Genomic DNA, 12265 nt, shown 5'->3' with positions numbered 1-12265 from the left:
GCTTAAAGCTCTGTCTTAAGGGGTCCTTTGAATTGTCACACAGGTCATTTGAAAAGAGATTCATGCCCTAGGGTAATTTATCTACCATTTAGATCTACCTTTGATTGTTAATAGTGTGTTTACAGTTCTTTTTTGGTATATGGTAGATAGTGGAATTTTGTTAAAGCTTAATTCAGATAAGATGATGATGGCTGAGAATAAATTCTAGAAGTGACTTGGGTTTTCAAATGAAGTTTATTCTTATTTCTCGTTACGTGTGCCTGCAGTCTGTGAGTTCTGAAGATAATCCAACTGCCTATAGAAGCACTATTTTAATCACTATTGGTAGTGATTAGAAAGTTTCATTTTACCCTATTTAGTTAGGTGTCAGGAGCAGTGGCAGACATAGCAAGTAACCAAAATTCTTTTCTATAGATTGTTTTGATGCAGTTTAAGGTTCATCTTGAGGTTTAAACTCTAGCTACTTAGCAAACTGTCTGCTTCACAATATTAACAAAACACTTTATTGTAATTGGGCTCTGTTAATAGAGGATGAGGCATTTCTCTGTAACCAACAACAGAATCGATAAATTAAGTTGTTCATTCATGTGTACAGAAGGAGTAAAGTTGATAATGTATTTGATTCTCTTGGAGCAAGACAGGAAAGATGAATCTACTTTTCTTTTAATAATCAGGTTAAATAAGCTTTGGAATAAGATCTTCTAGGGAATTAAGAAAATTGATGGTGTACCTTCCTTCCGTATTATCCTCAAGAATCTAATGATTCGTATCTTAAAGCAGAGAGACTGCATTTGACTTTAAGAAAAGACTTTGAAATGAGCTATAATATGGATCCCCGATGTTTTTTAAATGCTTAAAGGGTTGAGTTATAGAAACGTAAATGTGTGGATCTGAGACCTCATTTTTTTTTTCCTTCTTTTTGGCAGGTTGTCAGGCACTGGGACAAAAGACCGGGTGGCATGCAGAGCAAAAGTTGCTATATCAGGTAAGTGGCTGGGTTGTCAACTTAACTGTAGCAGCCAATTGGCAGGGCAGTAACTTGTAATACAACATTATACAAACAAGATGATATTTTTGAAGTGCTTTTGTGGTTCAGGGGTGTAAATCCTCTTGTGCTTTAAGGTGATCTGTGCTATTAAGTCACACACTTGGTTTTAAAGATCCCACCTAGCATTTACATTTTCCTTTCAGGGACTTTCACAGTGGGAAGTGCTTTTTTTCTGTTTAGTGATAAACACTGAATACCTTTCAAAACTAAGTAAGTGTACATGTGCTGAATGTGCTGAAAACATCCTCTTCCTCCTACCTCTCCCACCCCTCCAACAAGCTTTTGATATGATCTAACAAACTGCAGGCGGAATTGTAACTAGTATGCAAATATAAATGTTCCTTAGCTAGTGCAGGTAACTACTAGAGCAAAGGTATAGTGGTATGGCTTCAATGCAAATTAGCAACAAGTATATTGACTAGTGATTTCCAGTAGGCTGATAAACAGTTTCCTTGTCTGGTCTCAAATTTCATCGCTATGAATTTATCACTTTATCTGTGCTATGTTCAGCATGCCTGTAGTTGCTTATTATGGCTGCTCTGCTAGCTTTTCTAACAGATCTGTCCGTGCTCCCTGAGCTGCTGCATTGAAAAAATACTGTAGAAGGGCTCACTACTTAAACTGTTTAAGTTTGTTCTGCATATTTTGACATATCTCTAAGAAAGGCAACTTCTAGTGGAAGAAGAGTGGTGATCACATGGTACAGTAATGTTTTCTGCCAGCACAGCTGTTTGCAGAATGTGTATCTGTCTTTCCTCCTTATGGTAGTTGGATGAAAGCATCTGTTTGCCTGTCTGTGCTATGGTTGTACCTGTCATTGGATTTATGGAGTTATCTGCTGTAAAAATCATATATACTTCTGTTATCTTCAGAACATCAGAATTGCAGAAGGACTTTTTAGTTAAAAAAAAAGAAAATAAAAATTGTGTAGGATGTGAAATACTAAGCTAGTTTTGATGGGACAAGAGGATATGAGGGTGAAATATTACCACTTATGTGCAATCTTTTAATGCTTTTGTTGTGTTACTAATATAACGGTTCTCAAACTGGAGGTTATGATCCTCAGAGATGTGGCGTAGATCATGGAGAAGAGGTATCAACCGCTTCATTCTGAACTCAAGCCTGTGCGTGCTGGGATGCTGCCATGCCTCTTCAGATGTCAGGGAGCCTGGCCAGGTCCCGCTTACAGCAGGAAAGCCTAACTGGCCTCTGCTTAGAGATTTATGCTTTGTAGAGATCATCTGTTAACTCCTTATTTTCCACTGTGTGTGTCTGAGAAGCAGAGAACTGTTACATGGGAAGTAGTTACGTGTGCTTAACGAGAGCAGGAGCCTCTCTGTGAGATTCCCGATGGGAATCCTGGCATGATGCTGATACGTGCATGCCCCCCCAGTTCCTCCTTGCATCATCATGTGACCCATGATCCTGTGCCCATTTAGCATGCCAGATCAGGCCCTGCCTGCGTCCACAGCTGCAGCATGTTCACATCTGTGATGTCTTGTTATACATCATTCCGTCTTCCTCGTTCCTTGTGTAGAAAATTGAGCATGCTACATTTCTTCTCTCTTGTATGCTGACCCTCAGTGGATTTGCAGCTGGGGTTGTTCTGTATGTTTGGTACGCAGACATGCATATGCACACACCTGCCTTGCTGAAAATGCAGTTGTGAATATCAGCAGCAGAAATCAGGAGACATGAAGACTGAATTGGCTGGGAGAGGCTGGAAATGAGGGGTCAATGGTAAACCATGTAATATGAAGGGGCATGTAATTTAAGAATTGAGGATACAGAATGGATTTTTTAGGGGAAACTAATCCATCTACTTACAAATACATCTATATTAGTGTAACGTGATCAGTATGCATCAGAAGCTTAGGTAATTAAAAAAAAAAAAGTGTGATCATGTGGCCAACACTGAAAGTTCAGGAACAGTTTTTTAAGAGTACTGAGGAATGCACTCCCACAGAAAGCAACTGCATGTCAGATACTGAGTGGGGAGTGCATTCCTTAATAAGTAATTTTTCATAGTCCTTTTATTCCCCACATTGGTGTAAATTATGTAGTTTGTGTCTTACCAATCAATTATTTGTCAAAAGACAACACATTAAATGTTGATCAAAAAGCATAATCATAATTTAAAGTTATTCTGTGAAGTTCTAATAAATGTCAGAAGGAATCATTAGCGTAAAACCTGATAAACTGTAGTGCTTGAATGTATCAAATCTGAATCCACATGGATTTACAGCTAATTGTAACTGAAATTAAGATGTATGAAAATAGATCTTTGTTTTTGATGAATGGCAGCTTTTTCAATCCACGGGTGAGTTGAAAACTGATTTTCAAGTAACATGTTAAACTTGTTCATGCAATTGACAATCTATATACTGATGACTTTCTGATTAAGGTGTAAATTTTTCAGCTAGTGTACTATTGGAAGTGACACACAAAACCAATCTTTAATCAATTACTGTAATTGTTAACAAGAAATATCAAGCGCATTAAAATTGTCGTTCAAGCCATGCTATGAATAAAGATGCTAAAAGGCTTTTATTGTATTTCTTTATTTTCACATATTTATACAAATTTACGATCTTTGCTTTTAGGGAAGAAGTGTTCCGTACTTTGTCTCTAACAGAAATAAATATTTATATGTATATATAGAGTTTAAGAGAGACTTCTGCAACTGTTTTAAGAAACCTATTTTTATCTGTTTCCTTACTCTAAAAATAATTAAAGGCTTTTTAAAATGCTTACTATGCAAATACATCTTTAGAAATGAAAGGCAGTTCCAGAAAGGGTCACACTTTGATTTTTAGGAAGTTGTGGTGGTCTAAAGCTCTATACCAATAGTTCACTGTGAAAGTTCATTAGATTTCATGAACACTTTTAAAATTAGATGACTTAGCAAGTTTCAAAATGGAAAATTTATGAGATGTTCCATAGTAACGTAATCAAAATTAGCTTAAATTAATATTTTTCCTTTAATTTAACTTCTGAAACAGTGACTATGTTTATGTAGCTTTACTTAAATCAACAAGAAGTTGAGTGTGTAATTCCCTGTGGGAATACATGACCAATAATCCGTCAGAAAAATAGCGTTACTGTTTGGCATCCTAGCATACTGTATGTGGATTTTTCCATTATCCTCATATGAACAGTGGAGTCAGCAATGCTGCTGCATAACGATATTGAAGATTTTTATCAAAAGACAGCTGAGGTATTGCTGTTCACTGCTGCCATCCTGTGTCGCTTAATATATTGCATATATTTTTACATCATCATGTTGTACTTAAGAAACCAATTTTGGATTAGGTGAGCCCCCACTGCATTTAGCTTGTAAGAAGGGACGAGTAAGAAACTGTGGATATAAACTTGTGCCCTCAAAACTAGAGGAAAAATATAACTCAGTGCTGGATTGGATTGGGTAGATAAACTATAAAGCTCGTCAAAGAAGATGCTTTCTTAATATTAAAATGACAGGCATGATTTAAAACAATGTTTCTGTAATTGCCTCTCTGCTGCAGTCCTGGTATAGAAGGATATTTTCTATTTAAAAAAAAAAAAAAAAAGTTTCTGTAGTCTTTTTATGCCAACTAAGGCAATTCTAACTGGGTATGTGATTACAAGTGGTATTTTCTCTGTGGTTACCAAAACAAGACTTAAATGCTTGCAGTATCAGTATCCTGATTTTTCCATTAAAACTGGATGTTTTTCCTCTTGCAGTTGGAGGAGTGTTTTCCAGCACCAGTCAAGCAGAGTTTCAGTTTACATCTTTGCATAATAATAGACTAAAATACCTCTCAAAACTATGTTAAGCAGCAGCTCTAATATTTTATTTGGGGTACTTTCAAAGTAGATTTAGAATAGTCTTTATGCTAGCATGATTTATGAAAGAAAATGTCACTTCAGATTTAACTATGTTTTTTGATGTTGATAATAAAATTGAAAGAGTTCTACTGTTCATTGGTCCTTTTACCTCCACAACACTAGGAAAAGAAAAAATAAACTTTTTTGTATTTTATTTTGAACACAGTTTTGCAGTATTGCCTAGACTTTAATTTCCCTGTCTTTTTCCTCTCTGTAGATATCCGAATACCATTAATGTGGAAAGATTCTGATCACTTCAGCAATAAAGAAAGTATGTAAGATATAATGAACTGCTATGATAAATTTACAGGCATAAGCAATTGCTTAAAACTGCATGGGGAAGTCTGCACTTTTTTGATCTTTCAGTAGGTCCGTATTTTACTCTGCTTGTTGCATAGTAGCTCTTCACTTGAAGTTGTTGATTGTAGCAAGCTGAGGTAGTTCAAAGTCCTATGGTTCTGTATATTTAAACCCTAGTTTTTTAAAAATCCTGCAGAGGAGACTTTCCAGAGGAATCTAAGCATAGTGATGTTAGTAACTAGATAGCTAATAAACTCCCAAATAAACATATTGTTCTATGCATTGTCTGCACTTGGAAGGGTATATTGGCGGTTGTTTCCAGCGAGAAATGTAAATGAAATTTGTCTGTTAGTTTTGAGTGGATTATTGATAGTCTTCAAGTACATGCATTTTGCTGTGTCATGGAGATTAACCCCAAATCCGTTCCAGCTGTCACGTGGCATTGATTTCAGTTTGGTTTTCAATAGGGTCAGAGGGGCTAAGCGTGGCAAAATAGTCTAATCCTATGTAGTATGTTCATAAAATGATGCTGACTTTGTAACAATTTTCTTTTTTTCCTTAAATGAATTTTATTAAACAAAATGGAATTTCTACTAACATTTCTGATGTTATTAGCATAAACTGCCACTAGATATCAGACAAAAAAAAAGTTGGGCAGAGGTAGGTATGTGAATGTTGTACCTATACAGTAGTTTTGGAAGCTCAATTATCATACAATCCTATGATATAAAACATAGGGTGGGAATAATTTGAGGGCAATTTCTTAGATGTTCAAATTGCCATTTCTTCTTTGTTGTTTACTGGAAGCATTTAGTATTGTGATGTGTTATAAGTGTAATAAAACATTTATTTGACTCTTCGCAGGATCACAGCGCTATGCAGTGTTTTGTTTGTTCCGAATGGGAGCTGAGGTTTTTGATACGGAGGTGGCTATTGTGGATAAAGCAATAACAGATATCTGTTTTGAAAATGTAACCATATTGTGAGTATAATTTATCTGTGTTGAATAAAATACAAATACCCCTGTTTACTTTTGAAAGCAGATATGACTGAATATGGTTAGCTGAGGTCCATTAGGTTTTCCTGTGAGCAAAGGAATCGGTAGAGTTTCTGTGAATTCCAGTGGGTGGTGGATCCCCACCTCTGGAAGGATTTTTTATGTAGAGAGTGATCCTGGTTGTAGATATACCACTTGAACTGTGTCTGTGTTTCTTTTATTTTTATTTTTTCCATGCTGAGGCATTTTATTTAAAGATAAAACAAACTTGTAACTCATGGACAAAATCACATCAACATGAAAAACGGAAAGCACTATAAAAATACACTTCCGTAGGCATGAATGTTGCACTCAGTGTTTTAGGTATTCTGTGCAGCAGGCTATGGTCTCTTTTGATGTTCCCCCAAGTCACAGTTTCTTTAAATCGGATGTTACTTTCCACACCCCATGTTCTGTTATACCTATTTGAGCATGTGTTACATCTACAGCCCTCATAGTGGAAGAATACTAGACAGGAAATTACTCACTTATCTTTAAAGGTAACCTGGAAAGGAATAGAAAGGTGTTCTTATTTACTTTTATGTTACTTTATACATTTTAAAGAGTCTTGAGAGACACTTAACTATTTCTCTTTTTCTATTTTTTCTTGTGTGCTGCTCTATTTTTTATATTAGCAATTTAGATTCAGTCTCCTGAGAGACTGACTGGAAATCTAGAACTACTGAAAACTTTAAATCAAGATCTTGAAAACTGAGTAGTTGAGAGAGCACAGATCCATAAATCAGACTTGTTCTTTAATACGTGTTCAAGTTAAAAGTGGGGGCAAAGATTAAAATTTAATTCTTGAAAGATACAACTGTTCTTGGAGAAATGACTGCTATGATTTTCTGTGAAATATAGTGGGAAAAGTCATTCAAACTTCCCTTGTATGCCCAGAGATAAAGGAAAACTTACAAAAGCCTTTAGGATAATTTCCTTACGGATATGTAATGAATGATTTGTACCTGAAAGATGAGGTTAGGCTTCTAGTTTACGCATGAGAATATGAGAAATAGTAGAATTGAAAACAGACAACAGGGGGTGGGCAGATCAAGCAGCAGGTAATTGATGCTATGAATGACAAATGTGTTGGTTGTGAGTGAGGGATTATTGAAAATTAAAATAAAAATCCTGTGAAGGGGCAACTATGATATCGCTAAAACAGTTCCCTCTGATTTGGGATCAGAGGCACGACAGGTTTTCAGCCATGTGATTTTTGCATAACAGTAGAGGGCAGATTGAAGTGTGTTTGCATGTCTTGCCTGTGTATTTCCATAACATGATTTTTGTGTTTTTATTCCAGTTTTTAACCTAAACATTGAATTTCCTGTTTGCAATTGTTTATGGTTTAATTAAAACACCCATCTCATGACTTCAGCACAGTTACCGATGTGTACTCTGGTCTTGAATTATATTGTAACGAATATCTTTGTCTGAATCCGATATAAATCCTTCCCTTGATTAGCAATATATGTTAGGTAATGTATATATTGTAGCAGCAGCATTCCTTGGCTGTGTAATACTAAGCTAATTAACAAATACTCTGAAACTTTCTCCTCACCCCCTTCAGTGATGAAGCAGGACCAGATTTCCAGGTGAAGGTTGAAGTGTATAGCTGCTGTACAGAGGAGTCTTTATATGGGACAAACACTCCTAAGAAACTAGCAAAGAAGCTTAAAACATCCCTCAACAAAGCTACAGGGAAGAAACTCAAAGCTGCACTGGAAGAAGACAGCACTGAGTCCCTTTTGCTCACTGACACAGTCATACAGTAAGACCTACATATGGATATTGTGATTTTTATCATATTTTTAAAATAGAAATGGGCTAAATATATTGTCGATATTTGGAAAATTGCCAAGAAAGTGATTATTTCTGTACCTAACCAGGTGGAAAAAAGTTAAATAGGAAATGAGAAAGTAGGTGTGAATTCCAACAATGCAGCTCAGCCTCGGGGCCTGGTTCTGATCTTTAACCATGCAAGTAGACTTCAACTTTCTTCTGTACACCTGGTAAATCTGCTATTATTTACAAACTCAGTAATATTTTGATCTCTGGAAGAAAGGAAAATTGTGTGATCGGACTGCCTGTGTCCCTCTGTGTATTGATAAGTATATATCAATACTCTGGGGACTGATAGACATTGTATTATATAATATATTATTATATCTATTTATATTTCTATTTTTATTTAATTTATTTAAATAAATTATATTTATATTTTATATTTTATATAAAACATAAATATAATATATATGTGTGTGTGTATATATATACACACACTATATTATATAATATACCCATTGTATTCCTGCCCTTTCCCCTTTACTCCTTCCACATATTCTTGCACCTAGGCAATTTTGCTCATTCTTTACAGAATGGTAGACGTCTCTAAAAGTTACAGGTTCTGTGAAATGTCAAAGTGTGGTGTGTAGTCAGGAGAAACCTTTCTTGCACCCTTTCCCCTAAGGAAGGTGACAGAGCTGTTTGCTGTGCCTGGGTGCTGCTGAGTACATGGGGGCCTTTCCACTTGCTGGTTTTCAGTGAAACTGTGGACTGGCTAGGGTATTTTACAGTTGCTAGCTGCTTAACAGAAATGTCTTTAATTGACTTTAGCATGGAACACTTTAAGAACACTTACTGGTTTCTCATGTTCACAGAAATATGTGGTTTTCCCAGTAATTCACCTATGTTTCCTTTAAAAAAAAATCTTAAGTCTTTCATGCATTTTTAATGAAGTTAACTGCCTACTAGTATTTCCAGGCTACTTTAATTTCATTGTGGTTTAAGCAGGCCAAGTACCTAAATTGTAAATACAGCTAATATTGTGTTCTTATTATTAGTTTTTAATAAGAAGGTAATTTTTACAAGGTATTGCCTCTTTTTCTCCTTCCACTCTGGTGGCTGAACAGTAGGGAATCAATGTCTAATTCTTACCAGGTGTTGAACAAAGTCTTAGTCTTGCTTTATATATCTGTTTGCCTGGATTATAAAAGGAAACATTAAAGCATAGTCTTTGTCCAACTGATATTACTGTGTACTGATGTTAGTGTTTCATTGTAAAATACACATCCAAGAGATCTTAGCCATAGAGCAAAGCAAATCTTATCACTAACTTTCCAGCGTGTTCTGCCTAATGACAATGTGCAACATCTTAGGTGATGTGCTTTCCACAGGCTCCAGCTGGGTGATGACGTTAGGTACAGTTTGCTTCAGATATAACCACAAGTTTATTTGCTGGCCATACTCTCTTGACTATAGATCATCTGTCTGTTGAGGAAGAAGCATCAGTAGACAGTCTAAACAGCTGTCTCCTCCCTTGGGTTTTGCTTTGGGTTTCTCAACTGTAATTTATTATATTTTGCTTTTCTCCATCTTTAGTTTGATTTTTCTACTGTAAATTATCATCTCACAGTGACTGTTATTTCTTAACAGAATTGAATGAGTAACGATGTGTTTAATAATGGCTTTGCCAGCTGATTAAAAAAGATTCTCGGAAAGCAAAGTTTAAATGCAGAAAATAAGTTGTCAATTTTTTTGATAGCCTCCTCTTGAGATTTTTATTATTAAGGCCTTGGTATGTAGCACTTAAAGAGTATGAAAGATTGCATCTTTCAAGTGTTCCCGGAGAATTTTACTGGTTCAGCAGGTGAAATTAAAGCACAACAACAAAAAAGGGAAATATCTCTATTTTAAGAGCACCGTTTCTCTGTAGATTCCATTTGTATAGGCCTTTTCGTCTCAGAGCACGTGTGGGATGAGGTGGTCCCTTTTCCAGAAACTCTGTGATCCCTCTGTGTCAAACTCCTTGGCTTAGAAGGCTCCCTGTTTAGTGAGGAGACTGTTGGACTTGTTACTTCTTGGAAAAGCTTGGTGACAAAATGCTTTGAATGGTTGCTTCAGCTTGTTAATATCACTTTTTTATTATTATCCTCTCTGTTTTTAATAATCTATCTTCTCATTTTTATGCGGTTTTGCCTGCTTCATTTTTCTATTATTTTTCATCATTATTATTTACATTTGTTGTAGAAGAAAATTGCTTAGTGCAGCTATACTACTGAATTCTAGTGGTTGCACTTTGACAAAGTCATCAGGGAGACTCCTTGCAGCACAAACATAGTCGCTTGCAGAACTGGCCTCCACATGGGCTTGTTGCTACTGCCCATTACATATTGTCCTCCAGTCGGCTGGAGGCATGGCTTCAGTGTCCTATCTTTTGAGTTGGAAAATTCAAGTTGATATTTTGCCAGAAGAACGTAGTCTGATCTAATTGCAACATCTTATATTTGGGTGCTTTTTATGACCTGAAGATTATATTTATTCTCACCTTTTACTATTTAAGATGTGATTGGAAGGTGAACATCTTAGGCATTTTTTTGACTTGCAAATCTTCCACTCTGTATATCTGGATGAGTAAAATAAGACTGGGATTTTTAACAGTAAGATTAATATTCCGGAACAGGTTCTGGAATCTGAGCTGTATTAATTAATATGCATTGATAATAGGGTGATATAGATATACCTTGTGCCAGTGTCTGTTTAGCAACGTCAGTGCCTCTGCATCTTGATCAGTAAACAGGTTTAACAATGAGCCTTTGCCATAGGCAGGCTGGGGATATTTTTTTTGCAAAGTTATTAAGTGGAAAAATATTACAGATATGCAAAGTACTGTATGAGCTGCAGCAGGCAGATTGTTCTTTGCTGTACAAAGAAGCTGCCATTTAAGGCAGTTAGCTACTTCTGTGAAAAGTATACGCAAAACATACTTAATAATCCTGATTAGCCTGTTAAATTTGAAAAACAGTTGCAGATAAAACTTCTAAATTATATTGAAGTTGGCTGAAAGGAATGACTGTTATGTTTTAGAAAGAAAATGTTACTGTGAAGCATATTTTAAAAGTGAAGTAGCTGATTTTTTTTGGCAGGGTTGTTGTAGTAATTAGTCATGCTTTAGAAAAAAATAACTAAAATCAGCACAGAAGTTTTATCTGTTAGAAGAAACTGAACCTTTTTGTACTGCTTAAGTAGACTGGTGGTGTAGAGCTTAACTGGATGGCAAAACATAAAAAGTGGAGAATCTTTTGTTAGGGAGCAGTCTAGGAAGGAATATATTCAAATGCTGATGAGTTTTTGTTCAGATGTTTCTTGAAATGTTTCATAGCAGTGGTTCTTTGCACAGAATGCTAAAACATATTTAACTTTCTATTTATTTCCTTGAATTAGATGTGTAACAGACCTCCCGGCTAATGGTCTTAATATTTTTGCCTCTTCTTTCACTGGTGTTAGGGCTGGGTAGGGATCTGCCTTGTTCCTCTGCAGAGCCAAAGATTTTAAAACAGTATGTGCTCACTCTGCTATTAGGAAAGATAACATTTGGAAAACACGTATATATTTTTTTAGTGATATCAGTTCAGTATTCTGTTCTCACCTCTTGCTCTAAGCTATCTTATGCTATACAGAAGATATTTTAGGGATTTAATGCTAGATTGTGTTAGGGGGAGTAGTTAGTGATTCTAAGTGGTTTGTTTTCTTGTGAACTTTGTTTAAACTGCTATTAGCCAGGTGGAATTCTTACTGCATTGCTAGACTGTAAATCTGTTACTCTGTCTGAAGAGTATTTGGGGAAAAAGGTTAAACATGTACCAAATTTATACTGGTTTATTCCAAGAACTGCATTCCACATACTGTACTGAATTGCAAATGTGATTTTTTTTTCTAATTTCCCTCTCCCCCCTTCCCCCAGGCAAAATCTAAAACAAAGATATAGCATTCTGAAACCTGGTGTCTACCTAGAGAAGAGAGATGCTTTTAGCATTCTTAAGGTGCAGGAGGCATGGAAGGCATAGCCCTTGTGCCTGGGTTTGGCAGCGACTGGTGCACCAGTACAACTGAGCCATCTCGGAGGCAGTGGCTACATGAGCCATCTCCTGCTGGGTGGTGGGTCTGAGGGAGGGGGGCATGGGAATTGCTGAGGGGACTGAGCTGACGAGGCCTTGTGGCATTGGCCTGGAAGT

General features: G+C 36.2%; 1 protein-coding gene across 10 annotated transcripts in view; it reads left to right on the top strand.

Annotated features, from left to right (window-relative positions):
- Positions 1-12265, top strand: part of RTKN2 (rhotekin 2) — a 44218-nt gene that overhangs the window by 14883 nt on the left and 17070 nt on the right. For all 10 annotated transcript variants that reach the window (XR_014695187.1, XM_084526485.1, XM_084526483.1 and 7 more), the window contains 4 exons: positions 927-985; positions 5133-5186; positions 6080-6197; positions 7822-8022. Coding sequence is in view for 9 of the 10 variants with exons in the window: in XM_084526485.1 (XP_084382611.1) it covers positions 927-985; positions 5133-5186; positions 6080-6197; positions 7822-8022 (432 nt within the window). In the remaining variant the exon portion in view is untranslated. The remainder of the gene's footprint in view (positions 1-926; positions 986-5132; positions 5187-6079; positions 6198-7821; positions 8023-12265) is intronic.

The sequence above is a fragment of the Aythya ferina genome (assembly GCF_964211825.1).
Source record: "Aythya ferina genome assembly, chromosome: 7".
NCBI classification, from domain to species: Eukaryota; Metazoa; Chordata; class Aves; order Anseriformes; family Anatidae; genus Aythya; species Aythya ferina.
Note: the sequence above shows the minus strand (reverse complement) of the source record. Positions and strands in the feature narration are given on the sequence as shown.